Here is a 19,073-nt window from a genome sequence, read left to right as displayed (position 1 = left end):
CTCTTCATTTGTACGTTTGTACTGCATGAGGGCACGATTCTCCACTGATCGCCAGAGTGACTGATGGTGATTTCGAAGCAAATATAGTTCTATATATATCAAGGGGTACGACACCTCTCCTAATTACGTACGCCCTTCAGCTACCAAATCACAAATCAACAAAATCTCGAGCGGTTTCGCCCACGCAAATAATTAAAGCTGCTTGAAAATTACTCTCGAAAACATATTTCTAAACAATACAAGCTCACAGTGATACAATACTAGTTTTAATCATGAACTACTGTCCTTCAGAACACAGTAATAACATCACAAATCACACTACGGCAATCACAAGTGAAGTTTCAAATCACAAATCCAATTTCAAATCAGAAATCGCAAATCAGGTTTCAAATCACGAAATGGTTTCAAATCACGTACAGATTTGCGAAGGTGTCGCACCCCTTGGTATATATATACACGTTTGCAAAGCGGAAATGTAGTGTATTACACGGACTCGATACTCTCACCGTAGCTAACAATGGCGGCGAGCAGGGGCGGATCCAGAGTTTCGAAAGAGGGGGGGCACCTTTCTGAAAAACAGTTGAAGACCAAAAAAACTTGCTGAAAACCAGTTGAAGACCAAAAAAAAAAAAAAAAAAAAGGTCACAACAATAATAGCTAGTTATCCTTACCTACTATATCACGTCTGTTATGTAAAATAAAATCCTATTTGTAGCTTCATAGGTAAGCTACACTGCCTCATGAACATTGTGACTGCTTTATTAGAGTAATTGACTGCTCTATTAGAGTATATCGATCTTGTATGCAATTTCTTGAAGGGGGGGGGGGGGGGGCATTTGCCCCAAATGCCCCATCCTGGATCCGCCACTGGCGAGATACAAGCTAGCTAAGACTGGTCATAGACAATATACCTGGACTGATCTACATACCGTACGTAAGGAAATCAAGACGCAAGTAAATTTGACTAATCAAACTGATTCATCAAATTCGTAAATTTTTTCTTACGTCTAAATTTCCTTGCGTACAGTAGCTGTGTAGATCAGTCCAGGTATATTAACTGTGACCAGTCTTAGCTAGCTTGTATCTCACCACCATTGTTAGCTACGGTGAGAGTATCGAGTCCATGTAATACCACTACATTTACACTTCGCAAACGTGTAGACTATATGTGACCTAATTTTAGAAAACCGTCGATATCCGCACAATTTTCAAAATGGATGTTCTATGTTTTCTACAGGGACAGAGGAATGGACTAGCTAAGTTTCAGCTTCCTAAGTTAAGCAGCGTTGGAAATACAGCACTAGACAGCCGGACACATATGTAGCCGGACGAGCAAATAAATAGATATGTACAGAAGCTATCGAGAAAAGAATCTACTGGCGCTTATATAAACCATCATAACTTACTGATATAACGACGTACGGAATTGGATCTTCACCCATTGTGTTCGCCATGAATTTGTGCATCCACCAAGGTATAGTGTTTTCCCAGGCATGCTTCTGTGTTCCAGAAGGAAGGCAAATTCACTGAAAACGATCGTCGGTAAATTCTTTCATCACCGCAACGTAAACAAACGTCTGTAACTTTGAAATCCTTTCGTGTATGGAGATGAAACAAAGAATTTTGTACTCCCTATGAACAGCGAACAGGATGATTCCCAGGATTTATCCATTGGAGGCTTAATGTTTTTTTATTTTTTGTTCTTTTATAATACAGTTACAATACAAATTACTCTACAACTAAACTACAAACACAATTAATTACAACAGGGGTTTGGGGAAAGGAAAATCAGAGTCCTCACACTGCAAAGCCCAGTACCGTAAAATCATACGGGCATTGTTCGTCCATAAAGAAACTGAAAGTTGTTGTAACAAATGTTTACGAGCCTGTTTGGTTGATGCACCACTTCTGGCTGTGGTGCGTTCAGCAATGGTACGAAGGGTCTGAAGCACAAATGGTGACCAACAACCAAAAGTTTCTACAACAAGTGGGACAAAGTCACACCCTGCCTCCTCTACAGCATCTTGATGTCTCTGGTCCTTGGCTAACTCACCTGTTGCAGCAGCTACCCCAGCACAAGAAGAAAAAGAAATGTGAGAAGGCTGGTTGGAGGCTTAATTCGCCCACCAGTAAGGCGATAAAAACTTGCGTAATTTTTTTTCTGGAGCTTGCATTTTTTACCCGTAGTTTTTAAATGTGTTTTGTTACAAAAGTAGACTATTGTGCGTATATCGACGGTTTTCCAAAATTTGGTCACATATATTGTATGACTATATTTGCTTCGAAATCACCATCAGTCACTCTGGCGACCAGTGGAGAATCGTGCCCTCAGTGCAAATGAAGAGCAGAGTCCACTTCCTGTATCCCTTGCAAGCGCACCTAAATTTATTTTAGTTGGATACTTGCTCCTCAACAATAAAATTCTATTCTGGTCCGGTCCGTTACGGGTTTTAACGAACGCCCAATTGTTCATCATAATGAACTTAGTAGCAAGATTTCCTTTCTGTGTACAAAATTTCTTGGTAATTGTATAGACAGTTTGCATTTATGGCATCTTTTGTAAGTGCACAAAAGAAAAAATGAAGAGACCAAACAAATTCTGAAAGTCAGGAATGCCTGGAATTTTACGTTTACGCATGACCCAATTTTGAAAACCATCCATTTCTGCAATGCAAAAGTTGTAGGAAACTCATTTGAAAGCTCCAGTAAAATATTTTTTTCACATTTGGATAACTGTGTTGCTGTGAAGCTTGACAGCCAAAGCTTTTTTATTAGGAGATATGGATGATTATACCAGACCATGTAGCATGCATGGGACACCAATTAACATACAAATTAGGTGATTTGTTCATGTGATGGAATAGATAAACTAAGTCTTTTAACAATTACACATGTTATTTAATTGAAAAGGACTAAGAACACTTGATGTAGCTATCAGAATATCTTTATATAATTATATTATTATTTTAGATGGTAGATAGTTGTGAACAAAGTGGCGTGCCACCATTTGTCACACTTGATCACTCACATAACTCAATGCAGTACTATAAAAATAAGTGTGTATTGTATTAAACAATAAATTTGCCATATCTCTGGAATGCTTAACAATATCAAGTTAAAATCTTAACACAAGATAGATATAAACCTAGTATCCCATTTTAGCTACAGAAAATTTACCAATGTGCAAAAATGGATTTTCAAAATTAAGTCACATTTTTGGTATGCTAACCAGTAGCGGATTTAGTCAAAGGGGGCTCTTGATCCCCTCCAAAATAATTTAGTATACATGTCAATTGTGCTGTATGTCATGAAAATGTCATCCAGTGATGTTTTGGCTTTCTGTTTGATTAACGATTGGAATTCTTTACCCTAATCAGTGATTGACTCCAACTCCTTAATCAATTTAAGAATCTGTTGGACAGACACTATAGTATAATGTATGATTTTTAGTTGGTATAGCTACTTAATTGTGTCTATGATTTGGATGTACAGGCTGCACCTCTATCCAAACTTTATAATTATAATTACAAAATTATTTGTGACTTTTAGCTGCATGCGGTCTCTATCATATAAATTCTGTACTCCCAAGACTCCCAACAGCCAGCTTACATACTAATTAAACCTAGAATTAAACGTATTTGTGACCGAATTTTGGAAAATCACCCATATGGGCACGCGTGAAATAATTAGAATTTTCATGTTTAGTGAGTTACTGTTAAGAGTGGAGAGTACAGTGTAAAAATATTTCAAGAAATTCAAGGTATTGAGAATGAATTACAATCATTAACAAGTAGATTTACATAGTAAATCATATTTTTTCATCATTAAATATTTTACATGTCAAATGTGCCCATATGGTTGATTTTCCAAAATCCGGTCATATTTGAGTGTTGTATAAAAGTACACAGTTTAGGGATGCAGCTTAGTACATAGCTTAAAGTACAGGTATACCACAGACAGTAACTTTCCTTTCTAAATCTTCATAGCTACACACCAAAAGCTGTAATATTTAGAATTTGTCAGCATTTTCAAGAGAGCTGCATTCTAAGATCATGTCTAGCTACTACCATTCTATTTGAGTGCACATAGGTGCATAGTGTTGCAGAACTGCCATACAGGCTGCATAACCCACAACTGTACACTATATCACCATCAAAATCGAGGTGCTCTAGTCGCCAAATAATCTGCATTGCACATGTGTCAGGCAAATAATTATAATGGTATAGCTATTCTAATTAACTGCTGAAGTCAACCATACATTCAATTTCAGAGGGAATTTACTTGGACAATAGCAACTTTGTTACCTTAAGTATCAAGATTGAGATATCCTAATGGAGTTACCTCTAATACAACAGTCAAATAAAAATTATGATGAATCTAGATAAACTATGCTGAAAATCACTCACAGATTCCATCTCAGAGTGTCTTATTTAAAACAATTTCTTGAAAGCCAAGTTGGCATGCTTCGCATACTAGTGTGTTTTGCACACTAAGGTGTGCCTTCCCTGTAGTGTCATTTCATTTTGACTCTCTTTTCTTGCCCCTGGTGCTAACTCTTGAAGATGGTCATGCAAAATCAGTTCTGTATTAAGCTACATATGCATGAAAATTGTGATACAGTTTTTTCTGCTAATAGCACACTGATGTTGTGTGCCAAGTACTTAAGCCACATAACACACAGTGCCATGTCTCTTGACGCATACCAGTAATTGTTAGCTACTGTTATCTAGGGTAGATATATGTATCTATTACTAATTTTGCAGTAAAACATGATAGTAGCAATTATACAAATTGCATAGTTCACACAATAAAATATACAGTTGTACATACTTTTTCAGGAAAACTTGCAATCCTCTTGATAGTCCCTCCAGACATAACAAGTCATACCTGGTAGTAATGATATATACAGTAAAGCAAACCAGATGCACTTGCATCCATGTGTGGGTAGCATTGACCACGACAAATTTTTGGAAGTAAGTCGATCATTAATATTTCATCTTTTTTATGCATATAATTATATACCTTCATCTTTACTTTAATTTTCAAAGAGAAGAGAAGCTGGTCTAACCTATAAAGGTGCTTTGGTATGAAAACCAGTATAAGATTAGTATAGTGTAATAAAACAGTCACTGAAATGATTATTAGTAGTGGTGACTTTTGTGTGGACTGTTATAGTAGTGATCATTTTCCCTTTTTAAGTTTAAGTGTAGCTCTAGGTCAAACTTTACAATTTGGCACCTGCATGGAGTGATTTCTCATAAAATCTAGGAAATACAGTAGTAGCTATACATTACAGTAGGTGTAAAATAGCTACATTTAACAAGTTGCTCAAATTTAAATTTTAGCAACCTTATTAATTTTGGAATGCGTGATATCAGCACAATACAAACACTTTTTGCTGTCCATATTATGTGACCGGATCTGTAAAAGCCTGACACAATCGAGCATTTTTCAAACTCCTGTTTATTAAACATTTATAAACTAATTAGCCAAGGTTACCCTCTGGAAAAATGTTTCAGCCTCATGATTATGCCAATAATCTCCGAGTTAACAGCCGTAGAAAATAGCAACAGCAGAAAGATCGATTAAAATAAATTACAGGCACTTACTAAAAATAATGTTTTAACATACAGAGTTGCAATTTGCACCATCACATTCACCATGAATAGGGGAATAGATTAGTGGGTCATTTTTTGGTGTATCATCTTTCTTCACTACATACAAAGACACATTTATTAAGAAAGATTGATCTTGTATTATCGCTTCAATGTGACGTGTCCTTGGGTCTACTGTAATGAAACAAAGATTTTCATACTCCTCTTGAGTAGGCAAATAAGATGATATCCAAGTTTTTATTGTTAGACTTAGATTGTCTGTTAGTCTCTTTCTTCACTAAGAAAAGGTGTTCAGAACTTTTTAATAATATGAAAGTGTTTCATCCATTGTCTTTGTAGCCATGGGATTACTTTAGATTCAAGCTTATGCTATTGTGTCTGGTTTTCAGAGATCCAGTCACATAATTACTAGTTTAATGGTGAAATTTCAATGAAGTTATCACTTCTGGGAAAACAGATGATAGCTAGCTATCTAGATTCCCACTCAGTCAATAAAACTCCAATTTGCTTACATTCCTGGATAGTTCTACCAGTCATTACAACACTATGCATTTGCAGTGGTAAAATTGTAGTATCAAAACACATTATAGAACATTGTCTGTGCACCAATGCTTTTTAACAGTGGCTTTAAATTCACAGCAATCACACAAGATACCAAAATGTAACCAGATCTGTGACATAGCTAATTGCACATTTTTTTTGTTTTTTCAAATTATAAATTTATAATCTACTTAACCAAGTTATGATCTGGCAAAATTTCAGCCTGATCTGTCAATAACTTTCAGAGTTACAGGCCTACAAAGTAGCCACAACGGAAAAATAGCAAGTATAGGAGAAAAAAAACAGGCACTTACAAAAATGGTTGTAACTCACAAAGTTTGTTTCATACGGAGTTGGAACTTGCACCATCCTGTTTGTCGTTAGTATATAGGGAAATCAAGTACTGGGTGAGTTTTTTCCTTGTATCACCTTTCTTCACTGCATGCAAACACAAATTAAGTGAAGAAGGATTGATTGTGTACTATTACTTCGTCCAGACATGAACAAACACCCATAACTTATGTATCATTTTGTTTACTGCAGTGAAACAAAGACTTTGAAGTCTTCTTGAGTAGGCGAATAAGATTCAAGTTTTTATTGTTAGATCCTTTCTTCACTAAAAGTAAAGCTTTTTAAAAATTTATGTAATGCACAAGTATTTTCCCCATTGTAATCAAGGCTAAAAATTATGCTTGCGTGATTATGTTGGATTTTTGCAAATCTGGTCACAAATTGTGACTGGATTTGCAAAAAGGGGTTATCCACACATATCCAAGTCTATGAACTTGGTAGGCCATAACTTAGTATTCAAGTACTATGTAAACCTACACTTTTCTCCACCCATTAAACTATTTTGGTACTCGCTGCTGACCAAAATTCAAGTCATTAGTCTTTTCAGATCTGAAGTTATGGAATTGGATATGTGTGGAAGAACCTTTTTCCCAAATCCGGTCACAATGATGCATGGAGGTTATAGTCATAAGTATCATTTTACTAATATTAAGAGCTTTTTAATGCAGGGTAAGCCTGCATTAATGGCCTGTGGATACAATGTGCCCACAGCCTGCGTATATACATAAAATACATACATACATACATACATACGTACGTACATACGTACATATGTACATACGTACAAACATACATACCTACAAACATACATACATACATACAAACATACAAACATACAAACATACATACATACATACATACATACATACATACATACATACATACATACATACATACATACATACATACATACATACATACATACAAACATACATACATACATACATACATACAAACATACATACATACATACATACATACATACATACATACATACATACATACATACATACATACATACATACATACATACATACATACATACATACATACATACATACATACATACATACATACATACAAATTATAATTACTAATTACAATACTTATTATTTAGTTACTATTACAGTTATACTAATAATTACATTTGATTGCAGCTGGTTCCCAAGGACAGTGATAGAAATTGATATGCATAGGCTCTCAGAATTAAAGTTGTCAGTAAAATGAGCCCAGAAGTGGTCAATGTGATGCTTGATTGTGTTAGTAGATAATGATAGTGCATTGCCTAAGACCCTCTATTTGAGATAATAATTCACTTATTGATGAAAGCACCAAATTCTTAAGGGGTTTGTAGCGCATGTACAAAGTGATTTTAGAAGGGAGGCATGTAAAAAGTCTTTTGGAATCCTATTTTTTGGACCCTTGGACCTTTTAGTAAATAAAATGATTGAAAATGCTGAGTTTTATTAAAATTTTACATTTCCATTGCACACAGTTCTGTAGTATCATGTACCAGGATTGTTCTGATGTGTATCATTTCTTTATTGAAGGCTTATAGCAAAAGTTATCGAACAATGTGCCCAAGAGGTAGTTTTCCAAAATCAGGTCACATTTTATGGTGTCCGAGTTTACCTAAGGTATTTTATGAAAGCACATTCATGACAAGATTTGGGAAATCAATCCTAATGCCATGCATGAAACAATTGGAATTTTAAAATTCATTGCAATATCATAAAGGCAATTATACACCTGTGGAATATTTCCTTAATTTGCTGTAATTCAAGGTACTTACTAATAATTGTGTTCACTGTAATAAAAGTTTGAAATGCCTTATTAGGTCATAAGTGTTTAAGATGTCAAAGGTGACAATGAGATTGATTTTCATGATCCAGTCACGTGTATACCTGTTAGCTGGGACTTCAATTTTGTAGAAAATTTCTTCCGGTGAGTCTTCTATTGAAGGATCAGACTTTTCAGACACCTTTAACATTATAACAAACAGCATAATGTGTGATTTGCTTATTCAAAAGTGTGGTACTATAAAGGGCAGATCCAGGAGGAGGGATGCACAGGGAGCAAGTGCATTCACCTTCTAACACATTACAGGTATTCATAATACATAAACACACTATAACATCAAAGCAACTAAGTAGTGGACCAAAAGGGCACATATAGGACACTCCCGAGTCCCTACACATCCATATCCTCAAGCAAAGAAAATATTTTCATACAACATCGTATTACTCCAATAGTATAGTTAATAGAACAGTCATCACATACAATACAGAGAATCCTCCTAGTGATTCATATTCACAAAACTTTCTGGGAGGTTAAGAACAGTGTGTATAAATGCAAGTTTTCATACTGTGCTGTGGCTCTTCTTTTTAATTTACATAGGATGCAATGATTATTCCAGTATAAAATTTCAGGAATGTACTGTAGATATGTCTTAAAATCAGTTGGCATTGTAAGAAAATCTATAGGTGGTCACACACATTTGAGTGAAATTTTGGCTGTTATGTGTACAATTATTTCATAATTGCACGAAAATGTGCGTGATTGCCTATTATACTAATCACATAGTTGCCAACCTTCATGGTTTGTAGTACACATCTATGTGGCCATTAACTTCTACCAGGTGATTGTATCATTCTTCTTTTTATCACATCATTTGTTATTGCACTTAAAAGGCTTCACATTTTAGCAAATTTATTTGACTACTCAAAATGTCTACATTTTGCACTTAAAAGGCTTCCATTGTCAGCTTATTTGATTGGCTATTCAAAATATCACTTTTTGTTGCACTTAAAAGGCTTCTGTGATTCTGTTATTTTATTGGCTACTTTACTGTGCAATTACAGAAACAAGCCGCACGATTTGGGATTAATTACACTCCTACAATTAGGACTAATATATGGCAAACTAAATCACTATGTGATTACATAGAAAAAATTAATACACAGTACTCTAATAAAGTGATACAAAATTCTAATACAACAGCCATGCGATTATACTGTTGTTACTTTCAATGCTTATGAAATAAAATAAGAGAAATATTTTTAAAAGATTTAATTGCCCCTAATACAGCTTTCATCTATGGTGGCATAATTTTGGAAAAACAGGGCCTTTTCCAAGGTGATTTTTGAGCACTGCAAGATTGCAATTAGCTAATGTAAGGTTACCAATGTAAAAATTGACATCTTCAAAATAATATACTAACTGCAGTTACATGTTGGACTACCTCTCACTTAAATACAACTGCAGTATTAGTAAATTCTATTGCCTCTTTCGGGTAGAAATCGTGGAAATGTCTGCAAAATCTGAGATTACGAGCTGTAACTTTTGGTAATCTTCATCGTTTGTCACAATACTAGAGTTCAACCTTCCTCTGTGAGCAAACCTTCACCTAAAAGCATTGGTATGTAGTTTGATTGGTGAGGCAGGTTTCCTGTTGCAGCATCATTTTAGCATAATTTATTTTATTATTTTTCTAATGCAGATGGTTCCAAGTCATAGTTAGATCCAGGGGCGGAGGAAGTAGTTGATATGAGGGGGGGCTGACTAGGGGTGGATCCAGACTTATGGTAAAAAATGAACTAAGCACTACATTGTCTCTGATTTGATAAGGTGAGACCCAAAAAAAAGATAAAAAGGTCACAACCAGCTGACAATAGCTGCCCACCTCACCAGCTACGAATTTATACTGATAAACTACATAAAAATCATTACATAGCTCACTACACACTGCTCTAATACTGTGATTGCTTTATTAGTGTGACTGCTCTATTAGAGTATCTCGATCTTGATCAAGGTTTTCAGCCCCACTCCAAGAAGGATAATTTCGCGTGATATCATTCTGAGGGGGCTAAGCCCCCCTCAGCAGACCGAGGGGGGCTTCAGCCCCCCCCCTTTCCGCCGCCTATGGTTAGGTCCGCAATCCGAAAATCATTTTTTTACAAATCGATCCCCCTCCCATTGTGGTATGTTCGCTGTATTATCCCATTGCTAGATCCACCTTGAAACCAGAGGCAAGATTGTTGTTTTCACAGAAATATCGCTTTTACTGTAGTATCTCACTGCTGCTTCGTTTTGTAATTGTTGTTTTGTACCCGTATGAATTGTATGTAAGGGTATCACCTTGTAAAGACATCTGCCTTTTGTGTACCACCTTAAACAATTTGAAAATTATATGACCAAGTACTAATAGTAATAATACAAACATGACGTCATATAATAATAATAATAATAACATTATTATGACTTCGCCAAAATACTTTGGGATTTCAATATTTTATGTGGACCACATGATATCAGCAAGGTGGCCAAATATTGTGATTATTGACAAGGTTTCTGCTCTTATTACAGTGATTGATGTATCTATTCCTGCTGACAAGCATCATCATTATTGTTATATTTTATTACTGTGCAAGACCTCAAAATAGAGTATAAAAGCACACTATAGTTAAAAATTAAGCAAGGATTTAAAATCTTCTACACTTGATGAATTAATTACAGATTCCAGAGATTGTTCCATGATCGATTGCTGAAGGAAAAAAGGAGTAGTGGTAGGAGTTGATTCTGGTGGGAAGTGGTAAAATCTCAGTTGGTGCCCCCTTGTATTATAAGTAGGTGGTCGGGGGGAAAGGATATCATCTGTGTTATTTCTACTAAATTATTAACAATCTTGTACAGATTTAACAATTTTGATTCATTTCTTTTCTCTGCTAAAGTCTTAAAATCAATTCTTTCCAACATTTCTGTAACACTAGCATTAGGCGAGTAATTATTAAATATAAACCTCACTGATCGTCTTTGGACAGCTTCTACTAAGTCAACATTCCTTTGAGTATATGGAGACCAGATGGCAGAGGCATATTCTAGTATAGGCCTAATCATGCTACTGTAACATCTTGCTTTAATACTAGTTGGACAGTCTATACGGGCTTCCTATACGCGTATAGGGCATCCCGTTTCGAACAATTATTCAATGGAACTCCCTTCAAATTCCTAACATCGACACAATAGATCTTGAAACATTTAAGAACGCTGTAAGTAACATAATATAATATGTGATTGTAATGCTCATTAGCGCGTTGCCCCTAGTGGGCTTTGCTAATTAACAATAATAATAATAATAATAATAGTATGCCGGGGCAAAATACGCGTACGGTTCATAACACACCCAATGTATTCAATGCTTTATACTGTAAATTTAGGCTTGTGCGATTATGTCCCTTTTTCGCAGATCCGGTCACATTTTACACCACAACAACAAATTCACTGGTGGGATGTGCCTTTTGGGGTTCCGATGAATGTACGCCCTTGTCTTTCCTTTTATCTTCAATCAGGTTGGTTGTCTTCTTCAAGCATTTCGACATTTGCCAACGCCTGGACTGCAATCGAAGAAGAGATTTGCTACTTAATAGACGGACTGATACCCGACGGTTTGTTTCTCTGAACAAACTGACTCAGCCGGATGGGAAGATCATCGAGTGATAGGATAGTACTAGAATCGAAATTTATTTCTTCATCCTGTTAGTCGAGACTAAATTCCAGACAACGGAAAGGGCCTATTCGTTCGAACAACTGCCGGCTCGGGTGAATAGAACGCGAACCATCGTCAGACTGAGACAAGTAATAGATCTGCACGCCACTTCTACTACGATCAAAGGTAAGCTATGCACGCTACTACGGGCCTATGTGCTTCCAATATTGGTACAGTATGAACTTTAATAAGCTGTACAGGAACTTAATAGCTAGTCTAGCCCACAAGTTACACTGTTACCAACTGTGCTACAACAAACAAGTATTTTAAAAAGTTGTTAATTTAAAAATGAAGTAGGGATCTATGCAATAAAAAGTAGTGAAGCAAGAGATGAATGATACAACATAGCTCGATGGGAAAGTCCCTACTTTGGTACATTAGCTATAATTTTGCTCAATGCCAAGTAGGGACTTTCCCACCGAACTATGCTGTAATACCACCATTCATCTCTTGTTACACTACTTTTTATTGAATAGATCTTTACTTCATTTTTAAATTAACAATTTTTTAAATTACAAGTGTATTTTACATGTTTCTGTGGTTAATCTAATACTACATAATATAAATTTTATTTTAAATTATGTGCTCCACTAAAAGGACCGGATGAAAACTTTCTTCTAAGCCAGATCATTTCCAGAGTAAAAAGCCAAGTGTCCGGCACAAACCGAGTTGCTTTCCTTGAAAAAACTAAAGAAGAAAACAATATGAATTCTCGATTTCAAACTGCCCTACCACCTAGAGCAAGAGAAGCCAACTCTTCTACATAGTGTTTCGATAACGGTTGGATGTATGGTGTGTCTATGCTATTAATCTGGAAAATATTTGAGTCTTCTCTGAAAGATGCCCCTGAACGTTTGGTAGCAGTGATTATCCATTGTTATTTCATGCACAGCTATCTTTATTATATCACCCTACATCACATCATATTGCCAAATATCCCAAACAAACCGAAAAGTACAATCTTTGATTTTAGATCCCAGCTGGGTGGAGTTCCTGGTGAAATGCGGGTACGCTGCATCATGAAATCATCGAAACGCCAACTGCTACTACTATCAAACGATTTGTACCATCATTTCTCATCATTTTAAACAAAATTAGGTAACTAGCGGGATATCAGGAGTACTGGAAAGGACTTTGGTACCATTAAGAGAATCCCGTGGAATCACGCACGAACATTTTGACCCTCTTCACCTGGATAGTGAGAAGTCTCAGATCCTTTCCAGACTAACAGCATGGATAGGCGATGCATCCAACCTTATCACATCACTATGAAGAAGAGTTGGCTCTTCTTGTCTTGGCTGGTAGGGCAGTTTGAATTCAAAATTTCTTGTTTCGTTTTCTGATTTTTAAAGAAAGCCAACCTGTACCCTAAATCCTGTTTAATCATTTCCTTATTACTGTGCTTACTTTTAAACTAAAATAACTATAGATAATATCGGTGGGGACTATTCTACGGAACGGAACGGAACGGAACGGAACGGAATGATGGACTAAACCACGGAACGGAACGCTTTCTCAAATTGAAGCTTGCAACTTACCATTGCTGAAACTTCCCTTATAAGTTAGCAGTGGCATCTCCAGTGGGTGATTAAACATAAGATAAAAAGAATTAACGGATCGATTGTGGGTTTTTGTTGGTTGTCATTAGTAACGAAGTATTATTGTGGGATGAGCTGTATCAGTGATGTTCATCCATATGGAAGGGAACTTTGTGTGAGCTGTTTTTCTTATTTAGACTTTAGAAAACAGTCTGGGCCGGTCTTTCAAGTCATAAGTCAGTGTATAAATAAAGCAAGCAGGAAGATACTGGTAACAGGAAAGAGCCAGCTGAATTAAAACTTGAAGAATTTTGTGCAGTGTGTGAGGAGCAAATATTTTGGCAGACCGCAAGGAGGGTATATTCTGCAAACATCCCTCAAGTGTGCATGGAGTTATTTATATATTAACAGCTGGTGCAGTGGACTAATGCCGTATTCAATAGTGAGCTGATTTTATCTGTTGCACAATTCAAGGATGTGTCTGACTGCTAGCCTTGAATCAGGCTAAATGCCAAAACTCCAAGATCAGCCAAATCTCTATTATAAGCCTCATGTGAAACCATGCCCGTAGCCACCAGGCAAACGTGATTTGGACCAGGATGTGTGTGTAATTTCAATGTATCTAGTCAGACCTGAAATGGAACACTCACATTAATTACATACCACCTAAGAATCCTAGGATTTCTTAAGTGTAACATTTCACATGCTTCACTTCAAACAAAACAGGTTAAATTTGTTCGTTTATTTTCAAGCGATTCCCAGTCCAGCTGGTCCATGAAATTACAATAGGATCACATTTATTTGTTATAGTGCGGGCTGTCCTGTGTTGGATCTACTCTAGAGTTGAAATTTCAAGGTAGACTCACTGCCAATGCACTGACACTAGTACAGTTGTAGCATGTTTAAGTGGAGGACAAATGAAATAGTAATGCTAGATTATTTATGTATACAAATTTTTCATAATGAAATTGATATCCCATTTTGATTTGTACTTCCACTTTGCAACATAGCTATTCAAGAACAAGAAGCTACCACACTTAATCTCCGACCACTGTCATTAATTAACCAAGATCTCACTAGTCTGTAATTCACCTTACTGTAGTGATTTTATTGATTCATCTGTATGTTTTCTTCATTTTCCTTTGAAGTTGTACCAAGAGTTCATAATAAGGTGGAGAGTGTCTAACTTGAATGCATTCACCAAACACCCTGCTTAAAGTAACACCTTGGCCTTATTTCAAAACAAAGGCTTTACCTTCTTCAGCAACACTAATCAACAGTTTTCTATCCCCCAGTAAAGGTGTTGATTTGATGAAAGGTGAACTTTATGCAGGGTGTTTGTACAGGCCATACTGAGAGTTAGACACTCTCCCCCATACAAATCAGTATTACGAACTCTTGGTTGTACAGCAAACAAAGATAAGTTTCTCTCCCATCTTATTCTAGGATTTCTATTGACCAGGAAAATTCAGTTATTTGTATACAGGCTCAAAATTGAGAAAATATAAAGAAAGTGAATTAATATTATACAGTCAGTTTGCTTTTGGATATTTAATGTCTCCAACCACAACAAAAATTCGATGAATCCATGCATCTCATCACTGGTCGTCTGAACATTCTGAAAGTGATACCTCACTCAATCAACCATATATTCTGTTTATTAGACAGAATAAAGTCATGATTACCTAAACAATCACTTAATTAATGTTTTATAATTATCCTATTCCATTTTCCTGGAGGTTCCACTGATAAAATGCAATTTCAGCAATGATAGCAGCTAGCCAAGCTGCAAGTTGATTCAGAAAGCATTCCATTCTGTAAAATAGACCCCATCCAGAATTCAACTCAGTACTCAGGCTGAGATATCTGACAATAGTCCACTACATTGTTAATGAATCATTGATGTTCACACAATATAGCCTCCTTGAGGTATCTGAATGTTTGCTCCTCACACACTGCACAAAATTCCTTTAGATTCTGCTTAGACTGAGTTGATTCAGCTTGTCACCATACTTGTTTCCTTTGTAGTGTAGCTATACACATACTTCACTATATTTTACCTACCTCATCCACCACGGCATACCAAAACAGCTATTTCTCAAGAACAATAAACGAGTGGAACATACTACCAACTGACACAATTGAAATTGCAGATACTGATCTATTTACAGCTAGACTCCAATCATATTATTGTACCTAATGTATTTGTTTATGTGATTCCTGAGCACACCAGCAGGGCTGACTGCTCAGTAAACAATAATAATAATAATAATAATACTGATTTATGCCGATTAGAAAGGCTGGGCCTCAGACTGTACATTCTAAAGTCAAGTAAGTAAAAATAACTCATACTACTAAAAACAAGTCATGCATTAAGTTCCCTACTTGATATATCCGAAGATGAACACACTGAGTCAGCTATTCCCACAATTAGTACTTCGTTACTAATGACAACCAACAAGAACCCACAATCGATCCTTAAATTCGTTTTATCTTTCTTGGGGTACGTTTGATTACCTGCTGGAAGTGCCACTGATAACTTGTACAGCAATGGTAAGCTGCAAGTTTCAATCTGAGAAAGCATTCCGTTCCGCAGTTTAGTCCATCATTCCGTTCCGTTCCGTTCCGTTCCGTAGAATAGACCCCACCGATAATATCTAGCTAAGTGCCTTCAACAGGCTCGATCTACTATCGTCAGTCCAGACAACAAATAATGACTTCTAGCTTAGCCAATATCAAGTCTCGTGTAGATCCTCCGCTTCAACGAACCATTGAATTAATCAGTGTTAAATGCTCTTCACTTTGGTTAACTGCTCTTCCACTTCAAGAGCAGAGATTTCATTTGAACAAACAAGAATTTAGAGATGCACTGTGTCTGAGGTAAGGCTGGCAACTAGCAAACATTCCAAGTCACTGTGTTTGTGGAACTTCATTTGTGACTGAATTTTGGAAAAACGATCCAAATCGAAAACTAGAAGTTTCGAGATAAACGGTTTTAAAGAATTGAAGCCAGCATAACTCTCCAAGGATAGCAAGCACGCGTATGCAATTTACACAAAAGATGCATCAATCTGTTACCTTTCAGGCCACTTCAAATACTTGTAGCTGCTTGTAGAGATTCACGCCAAATAAGATAAAATCTGAGCAGTTGGACGAGCGAAGTAGAATCACGAGTGTTCACAAAAGGGTGGAGAGTGGGGGTGGCGGGGACGGCAAGAGATAGACCTCAAAACGGAGGGAGACCACGATTGGAGTCCAGACACGAGATTACAGGGCTGTGTTGGCTCCTTAGTGGCTGATATGTAGCAAAACCAACAGAGAAAACGTCTGGCCAACATTGTAAGGCTGTCCACCAGTAAACCACTGATTCTTGCCAAGCCAGGTCCTTCACAAGGCCTGAAACCGCCATTTGAGCACTCCACACCACCCAGAAAAGACATCTGTTAAAACCAGCCTAGAGTAGTTTGAGTAGTACTGAGGGTAAAACTAGTAGTACGATAGTGTAGCTATCCACTGGTGGTGTTGGTTTGATTTTGCCTGATGTGCGATTTGGATCGGTTTTATAAAATCTGGTCACATTTAGTGTTGATTATGTCATGATTTGTCAACATGGTAGCTTGACTTTCATCCGCCATACTGAACTTCGAGACTTAACAGCAGAATAGCTACAAGAAGTGTGTCATGATGTTACTGTTGAACCTCCATTACTGCCACTTAATGGGGAACTAATTACACCATCTTCAGCTAATACCGCTAGAGCTGACATCCATGCAAGGAGCTTCTGGGGCTGACGACAAGGTGCATTGTTTGACATCAGGGTTTTCCATCACAACGCACCAAGTTATCGTCAGACTAGGGTTGCTTCCCTTTATCGTTGACCTGAGCTCTAGAAGAAGCGAGAATATGGGGATCGTATACGTAATGTTGACTGTGAATCTTTAACCCCGCTAGTTTTTTCAACATTTGGTGGTTTGGGCAAGGAGGCTACTGTTTTCTACAACTGTTTGGAAGATCTTTTATCACAGAAGCACAATACGTCTTACAACCAACTTTTCAAACACACCTTAAGTAGCTAAAGTCTTTGAGCAGGCTGTAGGACCAGGTGTCCTACAGACCTTCAGCACTTGTGCTGTAAAGCATTAATAAATAAATAAAAAATAAATAAAAACCAGACACTCTCCTGGATGCGCTGTGCTTTATCATTTTCCATATTACGTTCCGCTGTACTGGCCATTCGTGGAAGCAGAAAGCTGCAGTCAACAGAGCTCCCCGCTGTCTCCACTGAGTTGCGCTTAGTGGAGAGCCGTATTCTTAATTATTAGAACAATTGTTTTTATGTGTTGTTAAAACGTGTTCATTAATACTGAAATGGTGTTGCACCAGAAAAAAAACTAGCTAAGTAGGAAGTTTTACCCGGTCCTCTGTGTGGAGCACGAGATTTTAAAACTAAAATCTTCATTTCACGAGATACTAAAATCGATAGATCTAATATAGCTACTTCTGTGATATTTTGGATTGCTGACCCTATCATGGTATGAAAAACGCAGATGTAGATGGTTAGCATTTTTCAAATTAAACCAATATTCGTATGTGATTTATTTGTCAACGGGTGACTATATACTACTGTGGTGTGAGGAAGTTTTAGCTATGGGGTCTTTCGACGGAAATTCGTTTTTGGAACCAAAATCACGCTCAAATAATGCTGCGACTGGAAACCTACCACACCAATCTTAGAACACAATTACCTTGGAATCCGTCTCCACCACAAATTATCATGGGATCCTCACATCAATTACATCTGTAACAAGGCAAATCGACTCCTTAGATTCTTGAAAAGAAATCTCCACAATGCACCATCAGAAATTAAAGAACACGTCTACAAACAATTGCTCTTACCATCATTAGAATACTGCTCAACCATCTGGGACCCCTATCATCACACTATAGTATGTTCGCATTGAGCTGAATCCTCAAAAACATTTAATAACTCATGGATGCAATTACACATGATCTTGAAATTTGACTCATTTGTGGTACTGCTTGACCCGCTAAAAATATTTCAAAATCTTGTTGTTCAAATGTTTAACATAATATTTATGGCCAATCAAAATTTTCACAATACATTTCCTATGGAGAAGCCATATAAACACAGTGTCCATTAGAGCTCTTTCCCGAACTTGTAGTAGAGCCAAACCTTACGTGTCTGTTGTTGACACCTTTGCTGTTACCAGCAATCATCTGGTTGGCAGAAATGTTAACTCTGTTGAGAAAAAATCCACTTTTAATTTTTAGCTGTTTTTCAGGGTTCAGCTCAACGTGAACATACTATAGTTTTAGTAAACTAGAAATGATTCAACACCGCGCTGCTCGTTTCGTTTTGAACAAACCCTGGCACAGATCTAACCAAAACCATGATAGCATCACAGACATGTTAACCAGTCTTGAATGGCCTACACTTCAAAACAGAAGAACAATTGCTAGACT

General features: G+C 36.8%; 1 protein-coding gene across 1 annotated transcript in view; it reads right to left on the bottom strand.

The window, feature by feature from the left end:
• The window catches only part of LOC136257745 (phenylalanine--tRNA ligase beta subunit-like), a 40,196-nt gene that overhangs the window by 16,142 nt on the left and 4,981 nt on the right, over positions 1-19,073 (bottom strand). Inside the window, exons 3-4 of the mRNA XM_066051042.1 lie at positions 8,411-8,487; positions 4,831-4,887 (exon numbers count right to left, since the gene is read on the bottom strand). Of these exons, the coding sequence (XP_065907114.1) occupies positions 4,831-4,887; positions 8,411-8,487 (134 nt within the window). The remainder of the gene's footprint in view (positions 1-4,830; positions 4,888-8,410; positions 8,488-19,073) is intronic.

The sequence above is a fragment of the Dysidea avara genome, chromosome 1 (assembly GCF_963678975.1).
Source record: "Dysidea avara chromosome 1, odDysAvar1.4, whole genome shotgun sequence".
Classification (NCBI taxonomy): domain Eukaryota; kingdom Metazoa; phylum Porifera; class Demospongiae; order Dictyoceratida; family Dysideidae; genus Dysidea; species Dysidea avara.
Note: the sequence above shows the minus strand (reverse complement) of the source record. Positions and strands in the feature narration are given on the sequence as shown.